Source organism: Balearica regulorum, chromosome 1 (genome assembly GCF_011004875.1).
Source record: "Balearica regulorum gibbericeps isolate bBalReg1 chromosome 1, bBalReg1.pri, whole genome shotgun sequence".
Classification (NCBI taxonomy): domain Eukaryota; kingdom Metazoa; phylum Chordata; class Aves; order Gruiformes; family Gruidae; genus Balearica; species Balearica regulorum.
In genome coordinates, this window is record NC_046184.1 from 55090568 (window position 1) to 55117988 (window position 27421).

General features: G+C 41.2%; 2 protein-coding genes and 1 long non-coding RNA gene across 3 annotated transcripts in view; 1 reads left to right on the plus strand and 2 right to left on the minus strand.

Moving 5' to 3' along the window:
• The window catches only part of GUCY2C (guanylate cyclase 2C), a 44523-nt gene extending 33390 nt beyond the window's left edge, over positions 1–11133 (minus strand). The window contains exons 1-6 of the mRNA XM_010305051.2: positions 11127–11133; positions 10089–10201; positions 8730–8797; positions 5879–6094; positions 3343–3464; positions 2356–2452 (exon numbers count right to left, since the gene is read on the minus strand). Coding sequence (XP_010303353.2) covers positions 2356–2452; positions 3343–3464; positions 5879–6094; positions 8730–8797; positions 10089–10201; positions 11127–11133 — 623 coding nt within the window. The remainder of the gene's footprint in view (positions 1–2355; positions 2453–3342; positions 3465–5878; positions 6095–8729; positions 8798–10088; positions 10202–11126) is intronic.
• Positions 11134–17947: 6814 nt separating this feature from the next.
• Positions 17948–22294, minus strand: LOC142600057 (uncharacterized). Its single transcript, XR_012833521.1, has 3 exons — positions 22212–22294; positions 18455–18524; positions 17948–18336 (listed from the first exon to the last, which is right to left on the minus strand). It is a non-coding gene; the product is annotated as an uncharacterized LOC142600057 (long non-coding RNA).
• A 79-nt stretch (positions 22295–22373) lies between these two features.
• IFT56 (intraflagellar transport 56) overlaps positions 22374–27421 on the plus strand; it is a 46623-nt gene continuing 41575 nt past the window's right edge. The window contains exons 1-3 of the mRNA XM_075750780.1: positions 22374–22454; positions 22580–22717; positions 23098–23190. Coding sequence (XP_075606895.1) covers positions 22452–22454; positions 22580–22717; positions 23098–23190 — 234 coding nt within the window. The 5' untranslated portion in view covers positions 22374–22451. The remainder of the gene's footprint in view (positions 22455–22579; positions 22718–23097; positions 23191–27421) is intronic.

Here is a 27421-nt window from a genome sequence, read left to right on the forward strand (position 1 = left end):
TGCAATCTGTAGTTTCTTCATGTTATGGTGCATGTTTCTGACCTCTTCTGCACACTTTTGCGTGTTCCTCTAATTTTGATATTTCCTGCTAGAATTGATCACAGCAGGAATTGCACTAAAAGCATTTAAGAGGAGGTCATGAAACAATCTGAGAGGTGCAGAGAGCAGCTTATTGATTTATCTGTTTAATTAAAAGTGAGCTAGGAAAATCAGAAGAAACTGTATGAACTTGAAAACTATGCTAAAACAAGCAGAAAAACATTGTAGCTTTCAGGTATCTTTGGTTTCACCACCCTGACAGGCCATCTGGAAGTGCTTCACAGACTGGCAACCACTGTATTCATATGTTACAGAAGAATTTAGCAATAGTTATCAGTGTCAGGTGGCAGCATCTGACATTGCTATAGCTAGATTAATAAAAAATAAATTGCATGAGCCTTCTCTCATTATTTGTGTTTGATCATCCTTTTATTTTTTCAGTCAGTACTGTATTAAGAACTTTTGGAGACCACAGGCTCTGGTCCACAGCCATCAGATGGGATCCTGACACCAGAACCCTGTCCCTGCCTTTCCCTGAACCTTCTGACTTTTACATTGCACTTTTCACACTGAAGAATTTCAAAGTGCTTTTCATTCAGGCTTGGACTGAACTAGCCAGGTGAAAAGGAAACTTCACTGTAGTCCACCAGACTGGATAATCCTACAGCATCCCACCTCCCCTGAGAGAGGCTTAAACACTGTGTTTGTGTCCTGGCTGCTCAGAGCCAGGGCTCAGAGCTGATGAAAATTTAAATCCATCACTTTGTCTGAGGGACTTGACTCCTGGAGAAGCATGGGACCTTGCCTACTGCCTTCTCCTACAGCTTGAGTTTGGATCTAGCACGTGTCTGTATTTTGTTTCTGTTTTAAGAACAACATGATTTGAGATATTCAGCAAAATCAGGGGTATGTAGCAAATTTAAGGAGGGCAGCATATGAAAAGGGTTGAAGCAGCTGGGTATATCAGAAGGATGCATATCACAGCAGAGAAGCCCCTCGTCATCCTCACCTATTGTGAGGCAACAATTATACATGCAACACCAGTAAGCAAAAGCACTCACGTACATAGTCCCCACTATGCATTTGCAAAGAAACAGGAATTGTGGCCAGTTGCCTCAGGAAAAGCAACTGGGGATTCCTAGTGCCTGATAAAGTGGTGGAAAGTCTAAAGCTCTGAGAGGCACTTCTGGAAAGTATAGTGAACTTGAAAGTGTACAGGACAGAAAAGATCCTGTCAGAACACTCGAAACACAGGCTGCAGTTTGGACCCAAAGGTTAAATGACTGAAGTAATTAATCCAAAGTGCCTCAGCCCTGCCCTGTCAAGGTCGGCTTTAAACGTGAGGGCTGGAAAGTCCCACAGGCCCTGGAAGTTCATGAATTCTTTTGCTACATCAACAGTGAAATGAGTAAGATTGAGATATGGGTACATACATTTGCCTTGTCATCATCCATATCATCAAGCTGCCAGCACAGTCCCGGGCATGGTTTCGGTCTAGGCCAACAAGCTTCCTCCCTGACTGTGGCTCGCTACGGTGACCAGAGCCATACCCAGAAAAGCAATTTGGGCATCTACAGTTAGCCTTACAGATGTGAGCTGGGCTGTGTCACTTAGGCTTAGGGGCAGAGATCAGCTCTTGGTCCTCGTACACAGATAAAGCTTTTGAGGCTACCATTGATAAGGCCACTTCATATCAGTCCTCATCTATAAAGATTTTGTAATTAGTAACACAAAGATGAAACTGAATAACAGAATACTTAGGTTGTATAGTAAGAAACATCTCTGAAAAGTTAGATTTATGTAGTTATAAAGATGTTAAAGAGACAGTTATAAAGTGGAAGAGTTATAAAGTGGAGGAGACAGTTGTACCACTCTTTTAAATAATTTAAAAATGGAATAAACAGAACCTAGAAAACTATACTGTAAGCCACACTTACATAATTGTCTGGTTGGACAGAGTGTGTGAAAAATGTACAATATCTCATATGAACAGCTCATGACCATTCCGACTTTGGACTCTGTGGTTCTCTCATGGCTTCCTGCACTGAGGAGTCCACAGGATGACATTAACCCTACCTGCTCTGTCACTGCCTTAGAAAAATATTATGGGAACTACAGCGGATGTTATAGAGGATGTGCCACAAATTAAACACTAAGCAGCTTAGATAAATGGCAAGACATGAGGAAAGATGGCAATGGAAAACGTTTTGTGAGACAGCATTTCTTCAACAAAACAGCTCCACTCAAACTATTTCCATTATCTCTATCCTTCAGCAAACTGCAGAGAAAAGAGGAAAATCAAAGATGATACTTTACTTGAAGAGATCTATCAGGATGATAACAATGTCCTTATCCACTTCTGCCATCCCTAGGTCTGTGCTGACGTCAGCTGGAGAGCCACACATGATGATCACTACGGATTAGGCAAAAACGGAGACAGATTGGTGAAAGGTACAGACAAGAAAAGGAGATTTGCCTGTTCCCCCATGCTTGAGTAGCAGGCATTAGAGCAATGCTGGGCTAAGGCACATATTACCTGCCCAGGCACAGAGCTACACCCTCTCTGCAGTGACACCAGGATATTTGAGGGACGGTGGTAAAAGGTGCCTCAACAGCTGCACCATTTTCTGTCTGACTGCACCAGAGCGCTACCATTATCTCACTCAAATAAGCATTAGCAGTTCTGATGCAATATGGGCTACTAAATACGAACATTTCTCAGTTAAATGGCATTCAAGTAATAGCTTCATTGGCTTCCTTATTAGTCTCACACTCACTTGGCCTGTTGATGCCAGGTGCTTAGTCTTAGGAGAAGATGAGGTATTTACTCATCCATTTTTCTAGTTTAGATGGATCACTTCCAGAAGAAGTGCCCCTCGATGGCACAAATGATGCCCATATATGTACCAGGGCTGCAAACACAAGAATAGTAGAGAGCTAAGCATTCTTGTAGTATCTAAGGATCTTCTTAGGAGGAGTAATGATTCCTGGATTTCTGAATCTTTCACAAAATGAAGCTTGTTAATTGGGTTAATTCACCCCCAAAAGCTCTTTGGAACCAGGATGTTACCCCATATTTTATGGAGATGGAGAGAAGAATCTAGAAACTTTGTGCCATTTTATGTTTGCATCCATGTGAAATGGTATATCTGCATTTCTCTGCCATTTCTATGGAAAGACTGTCCCTAAATTTAACTAAGGGGTAGGTCTGATTTTCTGAGGAAAGCAACTTACCTGCAGGGCAGAGCGCACCCTCAGTTCCCCCCCACTCCGCCCCTCCACCCCCTCCCCCCATTCCCTTACCATTGCTTTTCCGGTTTGGATCTTTCACAGTTTTTCTAAGCTGCTCCGGAGTCCTTAAAATCTCCTTGATCTTCAGTTTTTCAGAGAACTGTGTGATTCCAGCATCTAGCGCATTCATGTACCTGACACAAGGGAGCACAGATATTGTCAGAAAATTGCTAACTCTTTACATTCTCCTAAATAAGCCAAAATAGAGTGAGATAGACTGGTTACAGCACACAAGAGCGTTTGTAAGGCAGCATGGAACATTTTTTTCTGCAGCAATAGAAAAGAGAAAATCAATACAGGGTGTGAAAGACTTAAAAGTGTTTGGAAAGTCACCCAGAGGTATTTGAGCCTTGTTGTAACAAAGGATGGGTTTGGAGAATACAATGATGTAATAAGACATTAACAATTAAGAAAAGAAATCAGAGATATGGGGAAATTACAGTAAGTGAGACTAACTGGGAGGCAGAGCCAAGAAGCTCTGCTGTTTTAAGACATCAGTGGTAATCTTAGAAGACACATGTGAAGGTTCAATGGAGTAAATGGGAGCTGAGAAAGAACTGAGATAAAAAACATACATGTAGCCTGACTGTGAGAGAAGCAAAGGAAAGTAGCAACAAAAAAACCCTGTACTGAGTCAGTTAAAACTTGAAGGGGGAAAATGAGGACAGGGGAAAAAAAAACAAAAACAAAAACAAAAAAAACCCAACAACCAAGTGAGCAAAAGCTAGCTAAAAGATTAAGCAAAACTAGCCAAATCCTAAATCCCATTCTTGCTTCAACATGTTGTGTGTGAGAAGAGACATTCTGTCTGAAATAAAGTTAATGCAGAGGGAAAACCAAAAGAAATCTCTTTGTTTTCAAACTGCTTAACTTTTGATCTAGCAAAACTGAGATCCCAGTCCTATAAAGTACTATATATATTTTACTTCCCATTTTTTTCCAGGAACAGAATGCATAGTTGAGACATAACCTGATTTTGCTATTACTATCACTTTTTTATACATTTTGTATACATATACGGGGGAAACAATAACAGTATAACTTGTGCTTTAGCAAAAATGGATGTTTAAATTAGTTCAAAAGCCTTCAAGCTCACAGTTTTTATTAAAGCAGAATGAGATACATTTTTACAACTATATTAGGATGAAAAATGGGCAGAGATACAAAATTAATTTTAATTTTTTTTGTTAATTCAACAATAAAGAAAAGGTGCTCAAACAATTCTGAAGTCATAAAGAAGGTCCTGAATAGAAGTATTAGTAAAGACAAGGAAAGAAACAGTTGGGAAATAACTTACATGTATTGACTTCCCTGAAAGTTATGAAACCTGCAGGATTAAAGGGATTTAGCTAAAGTCTGTGTAGTGCATTGGCAATTATAGCTGCAAACAGGGAGAAATATGGATTTTAGTAAGAGATAAGCAAGGTGCATTAATGTTTCAAAGCATCAAAGAAAGGTAATCATAGCAATTACATCATGGGATCAGGTTGCTATCTATACTAAAGAAGAAGGAGGAAACAATAAAAGTCCCTAAAAGTCTACAAAACAGTGAATTGGAGATCAGTTTTTAGATCCAGTAATTCAGAAAAAAAAAAAAAATCTGTACACAAAATATTCTGTAAGTATAGTCTTATATCACTCTGAAGCTAATACAGTCATAAATTTTGCTTAAAATTCTGCAAGTTCCTCAGGTTATGAATTGGAAAGAAAAGTTATAGTTATTTCTATGAATTCTTGGCAGCCTTTGAGCTACATTTATAAAATTAGTAGGAGAAACAAGATGATGTTTTTGAATTAATCAGCATTTTTTGTCCCAAAATTGGGGGGGGGGGGGGGGCGGAATTCAAAGCATCATAGAAACACTCACATGAACTGAAAATTAAATGAGTCAATAATAGAAGAATAATTATTAATATCAGTATATTAAAGAGTTCATTTGACTAAAACCAGCCTTTGATTTTAGGCAAGGAGAAAACCCAGAATTCTTGAGAATCAAGCACAGGCTGAGGTTTCAGGCCACAAAGTGAAAACTTTCTCCTTTGTTCCAAACTGGGGAGAGCATAGCTTAAACTCTGCAAGTATTGGGAGTCATGTTGTTCAAAGAAAGATACAGTTTGAACTTTGGAAATGTTTTGGAGTAAGAATATTGCCCAAAGATTGAAGCCATTAATGTGGAGAAACATTGCAAGAGCTTGATATGACCCCTGACCTAAAAAGGGATCTCTGGAGAGCCCGATGGAGGAGCCTCTCATGCCACACTATTTACATCGAGGATGCAGTAAACAGGTATTTCCAGCAGGGACAACATGTGGGCTATGCTGTCCACAGGAAAAGCTAAGGCTTGAGAATAATTAAAAGTAGACGGAGTGAAACATTCAGATATGCAGTACAGCTAAATGGTGTGATTCATCTTTTCCTTCTCTCATTCCTTGGTAGCCATAAGGCACCTCCCAAAATGCAGGGCTCAAAGGACAGCTTGTAAGAATCATGTCTGGGGATGGAGACAGGGTTTATCGACAGCCAGGTCAGATGTGGATCCAGATCTTACCAGAGGCATGCCTCCGAGTTTTCATTCCTCTTGTAAATGTAGGTAGATTCCCAGGTTGTGGTTTTGAATGGCAGCTGAGATTCTCTCCAAAAATAATAGAAGAATTCATTCACCTTTCTGGCTGGGGTCAGAAGGCGGGTTAGGTTTACTTTGTAGTCACAGGACAGTCCAAAACTCCCTACAGAGATCAGAGGCAGGCTCAGTATTGTTTCAACTCTGAAGGGAGAGACAAGAGGACAAGTCTGAATGGATTGCTGTCATGCCAAGGCAGCTACCACGTGATTTTCATCCTCAGCTCCCTCTCCTCTTGTGCCCTGCGTTAGTTCAACAGCAATTTGAACCTGAAAGAGAAGGTTCCTCAAGAAGACAAGAAGATTTCAAGTCAGCGTTGGCACTGAAAAGCCCCATTGAACTGGTCCAGGCAGCTTCTCTCACTGCCCCCAATTCCCCATGGCCTTTTGGGTACCATGCACCATTTCAGCCCAAGGGCTCTGACAGGAGTCCAAAGGCTCAAGGACCCACCCGATTCTGCTCCCCGGCTGCCATTAACATGGGATAGATTTGATGTCTTTATTAGGGCAGTGCTGGAGGGTGACAGCTTTTTGCCATCAAAAAAGCTTTACTCCTACAACTCAAAGGGAAAGTCTTTTAGTTTCACTATGGCATATTTTAGGAGCTGTACAACAGCAGCAGTCAGGGAGAAAAACTAAGGCAACCCTCTGTTGGCAGGGAATTTGTAAAACAAAGATATTTTTTATCCACAGAGACAATAAAATTTTAAGGATAAAAGTATTTTCTTGCAGTCTTATCAGACTAGGCTAAAAATATTTTAGTTCTTGTATGCTAAGTGTTTTTTTATGACAGGGAATTTTGCCTGCAAAAGACATGGCCATTAGAGTTGTTGCCATTATTGCGAAAAACCTTTCCAGGTAAAGTCCACTTACCAAATTACAGGGTTTATATTTGTTGCAACAGACACAGACACAGATGATGTCATAAGTAATGCCAGGGAGAGTATTTCACTAATGAAATGGGTATTTTTCTGACTTAGAATAGAATAGACTATATCACTTGGAAGGGACCTACAACGACCATCTAGCCCAACTGCCTGACCACTTCAGGGCTGAACAAAAGCTAAAGTATGTTAAGGGCATTGTCCAAATGCCTCTTAAACACTGACAAGTTTGGGGCATCGACCACTTCTCTAGGAAGCCTGTTACAGTGTCTGACCACCCTCTTGGTAAACAAATGCTTGCTAACATCCAGTCTAAACATCCCCGGTGCAGCTTTGAGCCATTCCCACGTGTCCTATCACAGGACCCCAAGAAGAAGAGCTCAGCACCTCCCTCTCCACCTCCCCTGCTCAGGAAGCTGTAGAGAGCAATGAGGTGGCCCCTCAGCGTCCTTTTCTCCAAACTGGACAAGACCAAAGTCCTCAACTGCTCCTCACAGGACATTCCTTCTAGCCCTGTCACCAGTTTTGTTGCCCTCCTCTGGACCTTCAAGGTCCTTCTCATCCTTCTGAATTGGTGGGTCCCAGAACAGCACGCAGTTCTCCAGGTGAGGCCACAGTAGACAGCTGGGGTAATCCTAAACCGCGCTTGTTACTTCCAGCCGCTGTGCCTATAGAGCTCTTGCAGTTAACACTCAGTGTCACTTAATGTCCATTTGACAAGCCAAAGATGAAACCCGGAGAGTAGCTGCCTCCCCACACTTGAAGTGCTGTAAAGTAAAGCACTTGTTCTGATTTGCAAAGTTATTGCACCCTGGGCAAAAGCCAGCTGCCTGTTTGTTAGTGTTCTTCATTGCTTTGCATTATCTTCCGGTGTTCGTACTTTTTACTGGTTTAACTGTGCCAGAGTCCGAGGAAAAGACTTTGGCATCATTCTGGGCATATCCAGCAGATATAGAAAAGCAAACATAAAGTTAGGAGGCACAATTAATAAAATGGGGTATATTGCATAATACATACATAAGACTTATTCTTTTGATTCTTCTCTAAATCAACCATCTGCGTTCATCCGTAACATTGTATTCACTTCTGCTCATCCCACTCAAAGAAAAGTACATAGTTAAAAGCAGATAAATCTTGAGGTAAAGTGTCTCAATCTTCCCAGTCTCTCTCAGTGAATCCAAAAGGCTACCAAAGTTCAAAGAGGGAAGTGATTCACATGGGTAACAATATGGATTTGTACGTCATGACTGATGGGGGTTTTTTTAACTGATTTATACTAGAAGTCTGCAGATTCAGCTTTCAGCTTTTCCTAATATCTGAGAATGAACATATTAATGTATAATATAATATAGAATAGAATTATACAGGTTCATGTGTAACACACCAGTAGAGAGATTTATTCTTCAGGAAAGCTTCCTCAGGCAGAAGAGTTAGGATGAAACTGGCAGCTCCCTATACAAACACTCTTTACTGAAGATGGTTGGGGCTTTTGGATCTTCTCTTGACGCGTGTAACTCAGGCTCCTCTCAGTGACTGAACACCCACCCAGCAGGACCCCTGTTGCTGCAGTACTGCGACGTCTACATGCCTCCAGCTAACATCTCTTTCCTGCTGCAGTTGCTGAAGAGCCCTTAATCAATCAACTAATTGTCAGCAATTAGAAAAGTTTCCCTGCTAGTAATGGGATTTCATCAATGGGCTTTGGAAAGGGATTTTCTTCTCCCTACCAAACATAGTGGCTATGTATAAGAGTCTTACTGCCCTGACCATAGACCTTGACGTGTCTGATGCATCCTAAACCCCAAAGTCTCTGCTGTCTTATTGTACACAAAATAACCGTTTTCAGCAATTGATATCTTTAACATCGCAATATTAAGGGGAAGAGGTGGTACTTACGAGACCATTTGGTAGGTGGCATAAGTGCAAGCGGGTCCTATGACAACACAGCCAAGCGTGCCACTATTCTGCAAGGGATCAGAAAGGGTCAGTAGTGGGGACAGCGCAGGTAACCAACAGAGAGAAGAGGATGGGAGAATGAAGAAAACTTTAGTATTTGAGAAGGAATAATGAAATTTACACAGCAAAAGCAAGAACAGGGTAGCAAAGGAGCCATAGAAAGATTAAAAGAACAAACCTAGAGCAAAGGAGGGAGGAATCACAGCTAAGAAAAGGCAGAGGACAGAATAGTGCCTGTGAGTATGACCTTCGTTAAGAGACAGATAGCAAGTTAGGATTAAAATGTTGCAATTGTTACAATTGCGCCTATGAAATCACTCCAGCAGTGCTTGCATTTGCAGAAGACAGAGGGATTGAATTTACAAGATACTGTGTATCAGAAAAATGATTAGTTATGTGCATATAAGTTTATATGAAAAAAAATCCTTCCATGACCACCAAATGAGGCCTGACCTAGCTTTGTGTGTCACGAGGGACTTCTTCTTAACAAAGACTCTAGCATGCGCATATACATTGGTAGATTAGAGAATTCACATTGGATTGACAATGTGTCCCTCAGAGGTGACAGTTATAAGACATGAGAAAGTCCACTGAAACACAGCTTCTTGTAAGGCACCCATTCTAACTGAAGCTTTTTCCCATATTTTCCCATATTAGGGTTTCTGCTATGTGACTTCTGTGATTTCTAGTGAGAAGCGAGCACTTCATCTTCGCCCTCTGGGCATAGTTCCATAAGCATTTCTTTGGTATCAGTGCCAGCATAATAATCTCTCTGCCAGCATGTTCCCATCCTTGCACAGCTCTCTCCTTTGTGTATTTGTGTCAGCTGAAGGTGGACCAGATCAGGGTCTGATCCAGTTGGAAATGGACCTTTTTTGCTCTGCTTGGGCTGTTGGGGGGGGGGGGCATTGGCGTTTTGGGTTGTGGGTTTTTTTAATGGATTGCTTTGGCTATGTGGCCGCACAAAGAGCTGTGCAGATATAAAAAAGAGGGCAACTTAAATATAGGAAAAGGAGCCTGAAGCGGAAGGCTGCTTTGGCCGGCACTGCCATCAAATGTCTAATGAGCCTCCAGGAAGCATTCATAGAATCTCTCTCCGGTGTTTGCCTGCTTGTCTTCACATAAAACCTACAGGAACATCTTCTCTTTCAAAACTTCGCTTCCCTGTCAAATTTGTTTGGAACTGAACAACAGGATCAAAAGTTAACAAGGAAAGACAGAGGCACATGCGTGTGCACATGCAGAAAGAAAAAAGTCTTGTCGTCTTAGGAGATCAACTTAAAGGAGCCTGCTACTCACATAAATTTCCTTGAAGAGCTCCACACCTTCACAGGTGCTGGTACGACAGCCTTGTGAGACATAGAGTGATGAGGTAAAGGTATGGAAGGTGGCATTGACTGTAACATTTTCTCCTGTAACACAAACATAAAAGTAAACAGCATCATGAGTTGCAGACAACCACTAATACACTGTATATTTCTTCTTCTTCTAATACAGGTCTGAGCAGTCTTATGCTAGGATGTCTCCCACCAAAAGTCCACCTACAACCTAGGCCCCACTGCTTAGAATGAGACTGTAAAATTTGCTCCAGTGTGGGCTGCTGACTTCTTCTGCTGAGTGTACTTTCAGTACAAAGTGCTTTTAGTGTTGGCCATTATTAGAGACATTTTTAAGGCTCTGTAGGAAGTAACTGAGAGACCACTTTCCAATAAAATTGAACAAAATTTCTTCAACTAGAGGGCAGAAAGGGAATAGGTATCATTTCTCTGGAACCTTTTTTTCCCATGATATTCTAGAGAGTGACAGTAGATTGGTGATACTGAAAGGAGAGATAAGATATCAAAATAAATAAAAGCATCATCTGCAGTGACTCTAAATGAGGGGAAAACATATGGACTGCAGATTCTTCATACTTCAAGTCATAATGTGATCAACAGATAGGGTCAAGAGGAAAATTATTTTCAGAAAGTAGAGGCTAATCCAACCAGGAAAGGAAGCAAGGGCATCCCAGTTACTGCACTAGATGGATCACTGGTCTTGTCTGATCCAGTTCAGCAATTCCCATGTTCACAATCCCAACTGAACATCTCCAGAAAAGCATCCAGGAAGAATCTGCCCAAACACCATGAAAGCAAATATGGTTCTGCCCCTCTGTAGAGTATTTCTGGTTTTACAGCGCGAGGTCATTATTACTGTAAGATCTACATAAGGTGAATGGACAGGCAAGGAGCCTGTCTGAGGAACAGTTTGCTGAAGGTCAGATGAGTAGAAAGCTGTGGCACAAAGTCTGACAAGAAACCACAGCAGGAGAGGGATAACCAACACCCGTTGTCTTACCTGTCATCTTGAATTCATTTTGTACCCTTTCCAAGGCTTGCTTCACAGCTAATTTCAAATTATTAGTACTTGATGGAAAGTCCGAGTAATTCATGAGCATCACATTGATCACATAATTGTTGTTGCTACACTCATTTGAAACAACTTGCTGCTGCAGCTGGAGTGAGAAAAGCAAAGGCCAAAGGGCCAGACCCAACATCCGTTCCTTCATTATTGTTCAGTTTAGACCCATTATGTGTGTTCTCTCTTTTCTTTTTCTCTTCCAATCCTCTTTCTTTCAGATATTCTACATTGGTTTTGTTCCTGGATAGGACGAAAGAGATCTCCACGCCGTAGATTCAAAGGCAGGCTGCAGGATCCTTCTCTCAGGCACTTCCCTATCCCACTCCCTGCCTTCACCTCTGCCCGCCCCTCCGAGGTACTAGGTGGCACTTCTGTTTATGAAAAACTAGCAACAGCAAAACTCAGGAAAGGAGAGAGGCTAAAGGTTGCTGTGAATGTTTGCTCATGGAAAGGCTGAGGCTATAAAACTGAAGCATTACTTGAAACCTTGCCTGATAAGGGCACTAACTCTTCATGACAGAGATGAGCTGAGAGAAAGAAGGGGAGAGGACAAATGGACTGTAAAGACAACTCTTTAAAATGGAAATAACATACAAGGTCCGTTAAAGCTTAGAGGAAAACAGATGGTTACTTCATGTTTGCATTGCCCTACATCTCTTGTTACATTGCCACACCATATCTGCTGGCTGGGCTCATAAATCAAGGGTATATTTTCTTCTGTGATAAGTTACCAATTTCATTCCTTTAGCTCTTACAATCAAAGTACTTTTTGTGTTGGCAAAAATATCTGACTTGCAGTCCTCCAGACCACAGCCTTTGTTTCTACTTACAGAGTAGACTTAGCACAAAGCTTGTCTGCTCCACCAAAGCACCTCGGGTCTGCCCTAGATACATTGCTCCCAGCGAGCACAGGTCTCATATTGCCCATTCCCACCTTGTCAGATGGCTCTTCAAATGGGGGTCCAACATATTCATACTTTATGTGATGCAATCTCTTGCATCAGGTAAGGATTAGCAAAGCTGAAGGCCACATCTCAGACCTGTGGGACCAAAGGTAAATTACAAATGACATCACTAAAAGGTACACACTAAAGGACACAGCGGTTTTGTTCCTGGGTAGGGCTCTTGGGCTTTACTGAGTATTTTTCCCGAGAATGGTCTCAGGGAAGGTAGGTAGAATGAAGGGAAGATAAAAAAAACTACAAGCCTTACAGATAAGTCTGGGCACAGAGGAGACCTGCAAGATAAAAGGAATCAACAGGCAAATTTAAATAAAGTACTGAGTGTGCTTGGTCTGAATTTGGGGTGTTTGTGCACACCTACAGCAGCTTCTATTTTGGTACTGAAACTTGGACTGAGGCTGTCAGGTAAGAAATCAATTTATTTTTATTACCTTCCTGAAATAATTTTAAAACAAACAAGGAAAATAACCAGCAACAGCATAAATAACAGTGCTTTTGGTATAAAACAGAACTTCAATTCCATGCTTTCTTTCAAAGCCTGTCTTTAAAAGGTGTTGAATACACTTCAAATATATTTGCACAGACTTTTTACATGATCCTATTTTATACCAAATTATTATTGCTTGACTCTTTCTTATACCCAACAACAGAGACCATGACCTAGCATTTAAGAGCAGACCTTGAACACCTCAGCATATCTAATCTAGCATTTGTAATTAGTAATACAGTAATTCTAAATTAGCAGTCTGTCATGTAAACATCTGGACTAGTATGGCTGGCTAGAGCCACAGACTGAGACCAGAATATAGCTTTTCATGCTGAGATCATCTGCTCATCTGCCCCATTTTATAGGTATTTACAAAGTCCTTGAAACTTATCCCATATAAGTCAATAAGAGATTTGTCATTAACTTAGCAGAGCAAGATTCGCATTTTTATTTATATATTTTATTTAGCCTACCTGAGAGAAACAGTTAGCCAGCATGGATAATGTAAGTAGAACTGAGTATTTTACATTGCTGGTCACACAGGGAGTGTAATGGCACTGAGGTCTCCCTGGTTTTGTATCTATTCTTGTATTTATTTGGTTTTCATAGCACCTTAAAAACATCCTTTAAAAACAAAAGGTAAAATCAACTCTAGCCTTTACACTGCATTTCTTTTTACTCTCTCCCTTGCCCCCCGCCTTCACAGTGCCACAGGGAGTCTGCAGCCAGAACATGTTATAAATAAGTTGTTGACCTCTCAACTTTTTTAATTGCCTTGTGTGTGTAGTCTATCAGTGTCAAGTCCCGTGATGGGAGCACGCCTTGAGCATCGGGTGACGTGGAGCAGGAGGGAGTGATGTGCAGCAGGAGGGAGTGTGGCAGGAAGCTGCAGCTGGGGTGAAGCAAGCTCTCCCAGGAACTGGCTGAACACCACACTTTCCCTCGTACCTCGGGGCTTCGCACATCAGGCACAATTGCCTGGCAGACTGATCAGTAAATTCTGCTTCATGGAATAAGAGAGATAAAGAAAAGCTGTGGCATCATGCTGTAAACGTGAGAGATACAGATACTATGGATGATGTGAGGGTGGAGAAAAGAAAAAGTAGACGAGAGAGTCATGTGTAAAGCACAATATTTGATGGGCCTGCCACAAGCAAAAACTTCTATTTGTGTTTGTTGCTGCTTCTGCCTGAGAGATGTTTAGTCCCCAGGGAATAGAAAAGGTGAGACCCCAATGCCAGTCCATTATAGCACTCTGGCTGCAGAATGAAGCCAAGCCCCCAAGGATCCCAGCCAACTTCATCTAATTCTTTCTTAATGTCCGATCTAGCAGTCTATAAAACCAAGAGGTTACCAGTAACACAAACCAGGCAGATACAGAAACAAATCTTCCATATCTCTTCAGGACACTGACCCCGCTATCTCAGTAACTCTTCTCCAACCGTGAGCCAGCTCTCACACTTCAAAGATTAGTCAGGGAGGGATACAGTTCAGAAACCTAGAAGTCAAATTATGTGTCAGAGGAAAGGAAAAAAAAAAAATAGCTTTTTGGCTTTTACAGGTGACGGCAGCTTTGATTAGAAATACTGTCTTACAACAGAACTACAAGTAATGAGAGCATCCTGAAGGCAATGCAAATGACTCTGCCTTCCTCCGAAAGAAGGTGATGACATGGAGGAACAGAGCAAGAGACTCAAACACCAGGAATATCCTCCCTAAGGTAACCTCTCCTGACACCCCCAGGATAAGCCATAAAATTTATCCCAAATATGTATTTAAAGCACATCTTCTAGAGCTACTTATTCTATCTTAAAAGAGTCACGGTTTAATCACCTTTTAAGGAATAAGGTGCTAAGAAACTGCATCTGAGATCCCCAGCACATTTTTTCTAGATGGTTTCTAGCCATCAGCTAGTGTGATTGTCTGTCAGAAAGGTAAAAAAGATCCCAGCATTAAATATCTTCACTATGTGCAAGCATCTATCAAAAAGTCAGTTCTTAGGTGTACATCAGTTTGAGTACCTCATCTTTGTAATCTTAGCATTATTAACAGCTGATGGAGGTCTCCTCTTGAATCATTGAATACAAACCCTGTAGTTTATCACTTAATCTGCCTTGAGAAGCACAGGGACAATTAAGATTCAGATAAGCAGGCCCTGTATTTATTTGTCTGAAGATGAAATTCAGTCCCTCACAAACAACAATAATACCTATGCATATATTGCATAGCTCCAAAACACCATAATAGGTCTCTGCGGGTGGTGTTATAATCTGTGTTAGATTAGAAATGCCAACTCAAATTAACTCATCGGAGAACTATATTATTGGTTTTAGTGAAAAAAGATTTTTAGTGCCTGATTCTACAGCACTATTTGTTTGTTTTGCCCTCTGTTTTATTGGATAATAAACAACCAGGTATTACAGGGTGTATTTGAAACAGGTAATCAACACTGACTTCCTGATCTAAAACTACTCTGAGAGGTTCTCTCAGTCTTCTAGAATATTCAAAGACACTCAGAGAAAAAGAAACCATAAGAGCAAAAAAACCCAAAGAGTTGTTCCTCTAAGTCTCTCAGTCTATGTAAGACTATGCTCTACAGAACATTTTCCAGTCCTTTTTTAATGGTCCATGTGACAGGGCTTTCCTCCTTTCAGTGGCTTCTTTTTTGTACAGAGTCTGAAAGTCCTGAAAAACGGGAATCATAGGCCAACCCGGGCATCACAGAGTCCCTTTGCCTATCCAGCTCATGTTGTAAAAGTGCCACCATATTCAGAATGTGGCACTGTGTATCTCCAATACCTTTAACACATCCATTTTTAGGATCTTTTCACTGGCATGTAGCCTAATTTATTTTTTACTTAATTACAAATCATTATTTCTACTTGGCCACTCAGAGAAGAGAAAATAAAGAGAAGATATGGAATGAAAATTTCAGAAAGCTTAGAAGAGCCAAAGAGTTAGATGAAAGTATCAGCGGCCCCCAGTCAAACTACTGCTGTGGAGGTTGGCACCAATAGTCCTAGTAAGTCTGAAGACAATGTGGACATGTTGTCAGCTCATCTTCAATTTCTTTCATACCAAGGACAACCAATGTAGCATTTATCAAGCAACTATTTTGTAAAGAAACATGCATTGTGATACAATTGTCTTCTTTTGCAGAATATTTTGACAGTGTCCTTTAAAATGGAAAATTTTTCTACATATTTGCTACAATTATTTATTTACTCAGTGTCATTTAGTTATGGTTGTTATGATCAACTCACAATTGTACATTATTTTTTATTTTGTCCAGAGCTGGGAACTTTGATAGTACACAAAAATCTGAGGTTCCATTAAATAAAATAGATGCTGCAAGTCTCCAGCATTGCAGAATTGGGAAATGTGAAGAAATAGCATTTTAAAATATCTGTAAATATATGTCAATAAATAGAACAGCAGATTCATTTACATGTTTAATTCTTACTTAAAAAACAAATTTCCTTGGTTTCAGTGGCCATGGCTATGTTTCTAAATAAATGAAGTTAACAGTATTGTTTCCATAAAATACAGAATTTTAATATGAAATTTGCATATGTTGTAGTAGTTGATAATATTTAGCCAACAGGATAAACATATAAAAACTTCAAACAATGTTGTTTTCAAGTTCTACCCACTATGACTAAGTCTGATTCCAGATTATTTTGATTGTCTGAGGCTTAAGTAGTTTTTACCCTGTCTTTAACAAGATCTAAAAAGCCACATTGAAGAAAAATAAAATAGAAATGTTTCAGTTTCCTTTTTTTTTTCCAGTTTCCTTTTTTTTTTTTCCAGTTTTGTTAGAGGTTGGAATCACAAATGTGATTACAGGCAGAAAAGAAAACATCACAGTACTGTAATGTCTGTGTTAATTTAATGTCAGTAACTTACAGGTCTAAACTGTATAGTATAAAGATATCTTCTTTAACTTTCAATATTACAGAGAAGACCAAGGACATGAAATAAGTTTTTTCTGTCTTTTAAACTATTTTTACAATATTTCTACTACCCAGATTTAGAAGACAGTAATGTAAATAATGACAAACTTAGCTGTATAGGATACATATCTAGTGGCTGTATGCTTGTATATAGTATGCATGTATAGCAGCTGCATAGCAGCTATGTTGACCTCAGAACTGATTTTTTCCCTCATTTACTATACAAGAACATAAAGAAAGACTTTACAAATATTCTTTGGGACTGAAACTATCTACTGATAAACAACAAGCCTGTAAAACAGCATGTAAATATGTGGGTCGTGTTGCATGATCCTGATAGTACAGCATGATCCTGATCCAGTACAGATCCTGATAAAGTAGCAGTCCTCGTTATATTGCCATTCCCATGGGTTATCAAGAGTTTAGGTCTATTCTTGGAGTTCATAGCTGCTACCACAGACTGACATAGTTGCTGCAAAGCACTGACTATTCTCATCAGAAGTTGCCGATCTAGTAAGAGGAAATCTACAGACAAGGATAAGAAAAGTTGTAATTGAAATTGCTTCATACTACCAGCAGCTTAGGTGGTGGCCCCATCTTTCCATTGATCTATGTTGCCAAATACCAAAAGATGAAGTTAAACAGTGATGTGTCATAAATATCTAGCTCAATTACAAAAGTCTTCCTTTTAACCCTTTCCCCACACATATGCACTTTGAAGTTCATATTATTTATCCATCTAACTTGTATACTACCAAAATAAATAGTAAGAAGTCTTTCCTCTTAACTGCTGATTTTGTACTCTTTCTCTAAAGGACTTCGTTTCCAGAGTGACAGGACATATTTTTCTTTTCAGTGTAAGAGTTAGCCTCTGTTCTAGACTCAGCAGGATACAGCTCTGTCAAGTGCCGAATGTAAGCTATCTGTAATGTGCAAACATCTGTTCTCTTTTTCCTTACAAAGGTAAATGGCTGGAGTGTGTAATAATTTATCTCAGACACGTATGTCAGTTCCCTTAAACTCATTTTATCAGACATTATACACATCTATACTATGTGATGGGATGGAGTTATGAGATCTTCAAGCCAGTGCACACATGATCCTGTAAATCCATATGGCAGTGGAATACTGTGCAGATGTATCAGCACACATCCCGGACCAGTACAACTACATTCTCTGGGACGTAGCACTTGCAATGATGTGGCTTTCTGGCTTGGGTAAGTTTGTGTGGATCCAGCTAATCATGCACTGCATTTTCAGTTCTGACACTGACTTGTGCCGGATCAGCGGATTGTCTTGCCTCCCCTCCCTTGGCTCTACATACATAAACTTCCAAAAACTTACCTAAATGTGATGCTGAAATCCAATACAAGGACAGCTTTTAAGTTACTTTTATTAACTTGATTGAACCTTGATGGCAGGTTGGGTGCTAGAAGTATCAGGAAAATTCTGAAGGTGCAGTTCCCACAAACCCATGCAATGACAGACATAAACACCAGTGAAAACTAAAGAAAGAGGTTCCCTTACCAAAATAAAGATAAAAGTTATGAATTTTTGTTTCACCATTTGGAGGTCTTTCATTGGCATGACTGTTGTTTGCTTTCTTGAGCTGGACAATAGAGATCTGACAAGAGCATTAAAGGCGCACATGATCTGTCACCTCTGCAGGCTGGTCTTTGCTGTCAACTTAGGTATTTCACCTTCTCTCATCATGCCAGGGTGGATTAAGGCCCAGATGTTGCTGACTGCATAAAAAAGAAGCAAATAGTCTTCAAATTCCTTTCAAAGGAATCATTTCCCATTTGCTCAGGGGATTTTGTAGCTTTAGCAGGGGAGCATTTCATTGCTCTCACTTTTACATACCATTTATCTTGAGATGTTGTCAGATGCATTTTCAAAGATAGAAGAGGCAGAACATGGTGAAGCATCATTACTGAAAAAACCATGATCTTACTCAGACATTATGGAAATTGAAGCATGTGATTGTTGCTGATGCAAAGGTCACTTCCTAACCTCTCGCTTTGGTTATATGATGATTTTTTTTCACTTCTTGCTTTTTCTTTCTCTCCCTTTTTTACTTCCTTCTCCTCCTTCCTCTCCTTTTCTTAGACCTCATTTCTACTCTCTGATTTTTTTATTTAAACACTCATTACTTTCTCTGATGCTTATCTTGGTGTTTAGTCACAGGTGCATGACTTCGCCTTTCCTGCTATCAGTGTAAGTCAATTCCATCTCTCCTAGCAATTCTGTGTGGGAATAAACATGATCATTAATCATTTTCCAGCTCACAGCCTCCAAGATAATGCCACTGGCTAATAGAATGATGATGGTAAGAACTGCAGCAGTTTTCCAGCATTATTAATAGAGTAGCTGAACTTCTTGACTTGTCTTTAATTTATGAAGTGTCATCTTGGCATTTCATATCAGGAAAAAATTATAACATCTCTACCTACTTTGGTCTGCATCTTAATAATAATTTCTACATCAGACATGCTAAAAATATTTTGGTTAATTTGATGCTGGTGAGAATACAGGATTAAATTATATGTGTCCTCCTACACAATTGACTTTAGTGAACATTAGATATGAATGGAGACTCCTACTGCTCTGAAAGGATTTTAGACCACTCCTATATGCAGAGTCCACACTAATTGCCATAAAGCCAAATTTTGCCCCCTACTTATACTGCTCACACACCAAACACAGGTAGCACTTCTACATGTCAAGAGATAATTTTTACGCTGTGTTCAATCCATGGCCAACCTGTTGAGTTGTGCAATTTATAATTAGCAACCCTGCTGATGGAAAAGTCTGTGTTTTTGATTGATTACAGTCACAAACAAACTCACCACCTTGTCCTTTAATACTGCTGTAGGCCTCACCTATGAGGGAATGATCTGACAGGCAGTCACAGCTTTGTCTGCTGAGAACATGCCAGAAGAACTCCGTTTGAGTTTGAAGCAGCTGAGAAGGATCTTTGCTATTAAATGTAACCTACAGTTCCGTTTTACGTATAATGTGTCTCCAGTTTTGTGATTGGAAGCCAGACCACTATGTCCAGTTAGAATAAATTTTTACTTTCTCATCTTGCAGGTGAGGTGAAGCTCAGTTGAAGCTAACCCTCATGGAACGTTATCTTTTTGGAGGCAAAAAAATTACACATAAAGAGGTGTGTGTGTGTACAGACAGTGCTTAGGGGTCTTGCCTCCAAAGCACAGCTAAGGTTAGAAGATGTCTCCCATCTGAGTTCCCCTTACAGGCAGAAAGCTGGCAGCAGAGAAACATGTCGTGCTTCTGAGCACTCCCTGCTCTGCATGATCACAAAACTTTTGGTCAAGAAAATCCTCCCCACAATGCAGATGGATGCTGGAATCCCACTGGTGCCATGCAAAACACTGTCTGCAAATAAAAAGGAACTGGTTTGGATACTATTACATTTTATCTCAGTTCATACTGTTCTTCTTGTGCCCACAGCTAACCCACTGGCACTGCATATCTGTTAGATCTCACACATTCGTCAGCTTTGGACCCACCATGTAAGAGTTCAGGAAGCCACCGGGAAATGGGAAAAACCAGTGGAGCAGCTGAGAGCTTTCTTCCATTTGAGTCAATATTTTAGCTGTATTTAGTATGTTGATTCTTAGAACAGCAGGATCTTGTAAAGGAATCTATATAAAAAATAGAAGAAAGCAATGTAGTAAAATTCTATTTTCAGTTACTTTTTTTAAAAAAATAAGAATTTTGCCTAATTGTACTGCCTGCTTGCTTGCATTTCAGTCAAAAATATAACACCTTCATCAGTGACACCTTCTGCTCCTTCTTTTTCTCCTCCTTTACTCAGTTTGCTTTGGCAAAAAATAAAAACCCAAACAAAAATCTTCAGTTTTCCTAGCTTACTGTACAGAGCCAGAATATTCTATGGCAGTACTGAAAATTACTCTGAGGTATTTACAACAATTATCATTTTCTTTCAGTTTAAAATTAAGTACTTCTGAGACATTGTTAAAGATCTGGAAGAAAAAAGGCATCTTACAATATCGCTGTCAATCTAGATGTTTTTCTTGATTTCACAGGGTTCTGATAGAGAAGACTCTTAAGCCTTTTAGCCTGCTGAATTTTCTTTTTTCTGTTAGATAATAGAAAATCCTGGACAACTGATAAGAGGACAGATATCTGTTGTATGTATTAGCCTACATAGGCAATCCTGACAACATAAAAAACCACAAAATCAAATCTCTGAAAAGGCAAATAATTTCAGAATTATTTATGGAAAATTAATTTTCTCCTCACAGAACTATATCTTACTTAAAAAAGAAGAGCTATAAAAGGAGACCAAATCACTGGCACACATTCTTTATCACAGTGACTGACTAATTAAAAATTAATTTAATTCAGAGAAATCCTCTGTGGGAAAGTGGATTATTTGCCTTCCTTCTTTATGGCCCATGGTATGACATTATATCCGTAAGCATGGGACACCATCGTGATGCTGTTGTGCTCCAGCGGTTCCTGGTTGCAGAGTAACCTCTCAGGGACAGTTGCAAGCCGGGTGTATCATTCCTGGGACAAGCCATCTTGAAGCGATCGGGAGAAGGTGAAGGTGGAACTGAAGCAGCAGCACGTGTTTCTTTACTGCTGGACTATGTTACAGATGATTGCAGTGTGACAGGATATGTTTATTAACACAAAAAACAAGCCTCTTTTTCTGATGGAGTGCAAAAAATTTTTCTTCTCCAGGAAGGAAAAATGGTAGAAATACAGATACCTCATTAGTCCTGTCCATGGGCATGTATTTTTTGGCTAGTTGAGTTGTGAGCAGTAGTGTCATGTATTGAACCTCTGCACGAAAATTGCTAATGGTGCAATTCAGGCAATATAAAAATGAAAGTTTGGGGAATTACGCTGCATGGTGTTCCTGTGTAACTAGGAGAGATCTGTTTTATTTGCAGTAGATTGCAATGACAGAGGTGCCACAGGAATCAAGCTGCACTTGAAAATTTTCCAGAGCTGGCCAGATGCTACTGCATGCAGTTAAAATGTACGCAACCCACATACCTAACATTTGATATTATGCTCTCCATCTTTATAATCATGGAAATACAGATGGAGTGGCTATGTTTACCAGAAAAAGGATAAAACATCTGTGGGATTCCCTCCCCACAGGGCTGTCACGGGAGGGTGATCAACCCAACATCACCCACGGGAGAAGCTCTCTGGTCAATGGAGGAAGCTCTCTGAGGGATTTGCTGACTACGAGCTTATGAAACTCATGACGGCATGCCAGAGAAGAGCACTTCAGGATTGCACAGGACTTATTATGGGATGTCTAGACAAGGGAACAAAGGTGGGGAAAGGAAGAGATCAAGGGGATTTGGGGAGGAAGCAGTATGGGACACAGGACAGGGGGGTAACAGGGGCTGGTGATGTGCAAACTGATTGCTCGTCAGTGCATTCCTCTGGCCGCGCGCTGCACCCGATCAGCGCGGTGTCCTGTCGTCATCTTAAACTCCATTTCTAACTATTGTCCTGGGTGAGGAGACTCTCTGTTCTGTGCGTGAGTGTGTCTGTGGAGGTTTAAGTACCAGCGGCTAGAATTAGACCACAAGTCACAGAGGCCTACCTGTCCGGGGTGCCAGCAACCGGACAGACGGACTGAGGGGCCGACCCCTCCCCTCCCGTGGTCGCTACGGACACCGACGCCCGCCGCAGCGGAGGCGGAACCCTGGGGGAGGTGGCGCCAGTCGCCAGCCGGCGCCTCTTCGCCGCCGCGCTCAGGTCTGCGCCGCCGCCTTCCGCCGTCCCGCGGTTACCTTGGCAACGGCGCCGTCGGCCGAGCGAGGAGTCCGGGCTCAGCGGCAGGATGGTGAGAGGTGGCGGGGTGGGGGGGTCGGGGCGGGCGCGGTGTTTCCTGTCCTCCACCTCAGGCGGGGGAAACCGTACCGAGGTCCCGCTTTGACTCGGTCTCGCCCCGCTCTGCTTTCTGCTCAGATGCTTTCCCGGGCCAAGCCGGCCGTGGGGGGTACCCCGCCGCCGGGAGACAGGCGGAGGAAGAAGGGGAAGAAGGTGCCGCAGCTGGAAGAGCTCCTGGCCCTGAGGGACTTCACCGGCGCGATCGCCTTGCTCGAGGTAACGGCCGCGGCGGGGGCGGAGACTCCGGTTCTCCCGCTCCCCTCAGGAGAGCGGTACCGTCATTGCCAGGCCTGTGCCCGACACAGCTGCGGAGCGAGGGAAACCCTTCACCTGCCTTGGGTCCCACTCGCCTCCTTTGGCAGCTGTTAGTCACTGTTGTGACAGCTTTTGCCCTCACTTTGCAGAACTTGGTTTGGTGTGTGAGGGTTGCCCACTGCTTCCTTTAGAAATGTGAGAGTAGCTCCATTCCAGTAGCATCCACAGCTGTGAAACCATCCGTGATATAAGATGGCCCAGTATTACTTTGATTATCTGTGGGGCTTTATGAAACTGTGCGGTAGCTGATGAAATTCTTACATTCTTTCTTCTTTACAAAGTTTAAACGGCACGTGGGTGAGCAGGAGGAGGATGCTGACCTTTGGATTGGATACTCTGCCTTTCATTTGGGTGACTACAAGAGAGCACTGGAGGTAAAGTGGGGAAATCCTGCTCCCTGAGGTTGGAAATTGGGATCTTGTGATAAAGCGATGACAATGGGAGGAAGATGTTCTGTAATAGGGAACAGTTCTGCCAGCCAGTTAAGGTACAAATGTACTGTAATAATGCAGATGCTGTGGAAAGCAGTTTGGATTGGAAACAATGGTATTAGCCTATGAAAATAGATTTTTTTTTTTATGTTATCAACTGTCTGATTTAATACTAAGCTCAGTAGCCTAACTTGCCCTTTTAAATGTCACATAGTTCATGTCCTAAATTTTCCATTTCCTTTTTGCAGCTAGCTTTCCACAGTTTTGTTTTTCAGGTTTAATTACATCTTTGTCTTCATTGTGTAGCTTATGTGTAATATGCATGCTTTTTTAATTCTTCCTTCAGAGGTTAATGCCCCTGGCCATTTAATGTACTTTATTGTCCTTCTTTATATTTTCTTGTATTAGGTAATTCAATGAAATGAGACATTCTTATTCTCCAAGAGCTTTAAGTGACTAAAAGACATGTTGATTATTCAAATACACATACATTTTTAATATTTGCACCATACAGTGCTGATGTGTCTCTTTCAGTGTATGAGTCTGTATGCAATTCTTTCTCTTGTGTCCACTTATATCTCCAACAAAACTCAATTTGTTGCCAGTGTCCCTGGGATCCCTTTATCTTCTCAGTTGTGCCAGCATGTTCCTCTGTAGAATTCTTAACAAATTTTTGTTGCCTGCCTTGCTCTGTACCTCTGAGCACTGGAATCAGTGTGCACACCAGAACAGGGAGTGTTATGGTGGTACCCACAAGGCTGCATATAAGCTAGTGAAGATTTGAAAACAACTTAGTCTGCCTGAGTATTGTTTGTCTCATTGCTGTATTCCTACAGCTGTGAATTGCTGGGTCCATACAATGCTGTATTGACTGAAACCAATAAGCCTTAAACAGTGCAATGTCAGCTGGGGGAGCTCCCCATCACTATTCTCTGTGAAGCATAACTGTGAAGTATAGCTGGTTTTTCAGTCTTTTAACTTGCTTTCCATGGAAGAAATATTAATAACAGATGATAATTTAAAGTATTAACAAAAGAAAATAGAGAAATAGATTATAGAACAATGGTGATATTTTCTCTCTTAGATAAAATTAGGTGTTTAACTATAGTAATACATGGTCATGTGCACAAGATTCATACGTGAGGCGGAAATAGATTTTCTAAAGCTTCCGAGTAAGTTCACAAGGCACTATTCCCCTTAAAAAATTTAAGAGGAAACATCCATTGGAGATGTTAGAAATGCTCAGTGAATTAAATTGACAGTATACACAGTACAGAATGTAGAATAGTAGTATAGGACATAGTGGTAACTTAATATTCATGTTTAGGGTTGTGGAATTTGAAGATTATGAATGTAACAATTAGTTGCTGTAGTTAATTTCTATCTAGATGTTAGGTGCTAATACGGAGTGAAAGTTTAAAAAAAGAAAAATGTTTGTATGCAAATGAAAAATAGCTTTCCATTTCTTTGAAATAAATTCTGCTATTTGGAATACCCAGTAGATGCTTTTATAGTCAGAGTAGATTTTAAATGTTTCCTTCAACGAAGGAGTAACAGCATTTATTTTATTTAATTAATTTTTTTAGAGATTAGGTTTTGTGTGTGGTGTTTGATTCGCCACTAGGTGATGCTGTTGATTCACGCTTTTAAAAACTGCAACATGGACGTCTTTTCTCCGTTTTTCTGCCCAAGTAGGGACAATAAAAGGTTTGTATGCATGGTTTGTGGTTGGTTTGTTTGTGTGTGTGGTTTTTTTGCGAGAGATCACAGGGCCTATCTTTTCCGATTTAAGACTGATTTTTGGCACAGTGACGAGTCCTGATAACTTTGTGGTGATATGTGGGAGATGAGCCTGTGCATCTCAACCTAGTTTCTTTTGGGACAGAACACCGTAGTTGTAATTCCCAAGCCTGTAGTAATCAAGGCAAAGAGTGCTGACTGTGGAGGCTGAATTGAACTTTCAGTTATCAGCTTCAAGGTTGAAGTGTAATGCTGTATCTTCTCTGCGTTACAGAGGCATTGTTGCTGTATTCTCAAGGACAAATTCCTTGATTATCTATATACCCTTTAGATCCTGGAGCACTCTTTGGGGAGCGCCAAGAGCACTGTAAATAAAATAGTATGGGTAGAAGATTCTGCGGAATTCTCCAGAGTGACATTACACGCGATCTAAATGATTCACACAGCTAAGTGCCTGCAAGTGACAACACGTAGTCTGTGCGACTGTATTCCCAGTTCATGGTTTGTATGCCATATACCAGGTGAGGGTCTTCAGAAATTATGCTGCTCAATAATCCTTTTATTTGTAATGATACTTTCATAGTGAGATAGGTGTGCTGGTTGCACAGCAGCTTTTGGAGAGGCTTGTGAATTGGGGTGAGGTGGCCATCATCCACTACTGGGAGGAGCAGGAGAAAAATGAAAACCACACAGACCTCCAGCTCCAAGAGTTTCTTTGGAGAGAATGACAGAAAAATATCTGGCACGTTCACATGAGAGAATTTACATTCTCTTATCATAGGCAGATCAATAGTCAGGTGTTCTCTAGGTAGAGTGCTAACCTCAGCTTCACTAGGGTCACACTTTTTCCTTCTTAGTAGGTAGATGCCTTTCTCAAAGAATATGTCACCGACACTTGGTCTGGTGGGATCATACCTACTGCTGTACATCAGTTTACAAATGGTTCTGCACTGGACTCAACCTTTCCAGCAGTCATGGTGGCAGTCCCTCCCTGGGAACTGTCTAGCTTCCTTCTCTGACAAATTGATTTTTACAAGCACTGAGCGGCTGGTGTCTTCCTGGCATCGTATGGCAACCACAACTCCCCTAGTGGATGGCGGCATCTAATTAATTTTCCGGAGTCTTCCACCTCTACTATCCCTAATGGAGAAAAACCCACTCATCTTTCTGCCGTGACTTGTTCATAGCACTAATCTTAAATATTTCCTGAAAAATTTCCCAATGTCACCCAAGGACCAGAATCAGAGCATCAGTCTGATTCTGTTTCTGAGCTGCCTGATTTATAAATTGAAGCAGCCAGAGCCTCAGAAAGGGAAGGTTATAAGACATATTTGAGGTACTGACAGTTTAAGAGAGGAATTGGCAAGGGCAGGCGTACTGCTAGGTTGGGTTCAAAAACAGGTTTCACATTTGCACTCTGCACCCTCTGACTGGGCTTAAGCACAGTGGGTGCTGGCATGGTACAGCTATCACACCTGGTAGTGCCGTTATGGCCCATCAGCTGTACACGTGAGAGCAAAGCATGATCCCTGGGCCAGAGCCTTCAATGCGTTGTTTTTGTCAAAATCTCATGAACTACAGCTATTCCAACTGTCTCTCCTATCTTCCACCTCCCTCCTAGCAGAGAACCAGGAGCTATTTCACCTCTTCACTGGATGGGTCCTCCTGCCTATGCTGACTTTTCTCAGGATAATTTCAAATAGTAAATCATGAAAGCAACAGGGCTCTACTAGGGTAATGGTCCGTCCATGAGCAGTATCTGGTCTTGCTTAAGTACTTGTGCTGGAACTGAGAGAATACAGGTATGCTTCAGTTCCTGACAGCCGAAGCTAGAAAATAAAAGATGGATTTTTGGCTTGGGGAAGACTTCTAGGCTTCTTTGAGCTCACCTCCTTTGAGCACTTGTGGGGCAGCCCTATAGGTTGGCCTGTTCATTGGCTCCTCAGGATCTGTGTTTATGGGCTTGGAGAACCCAGACAAGTCATAAGGACACTGACCAGAATCCTGCTGGCCTCAGTAGGTGTAGGCAATCAACCTGACACCCTGTTTTTGAGGAAAAGTACATGCGTCTTGTAATAGGGGTGAGAGGTGGAGGAGGGTGAAATAGCAAGAAGTTGTTATGCTTCTGGTTGGCAAAAATATGCCACAGATTGACTGTTGGGAAAGCTTTTGGAGTGTTTAGTTTGCTGGTTTTTTGGAGAGGAGGGAGGAAAGCTCTTGTGAAGCAGTCTTTGAGAGACTGATGTTGAATGTCTGTTAGTGAGGAAAGGGGCAACAGCACATAGTCTGGGCTCATGGCCCAGAACTACAGGGTAAGGAGCACTCATAGTCCTCATTTTTATTTACTGTGTTTCCATAGATTCACATTGGTACTGCTAGAGCACTCTTTATTTATTGCTTGCTTTGAATGGCCAAGCCAGAACATGACTTGTGT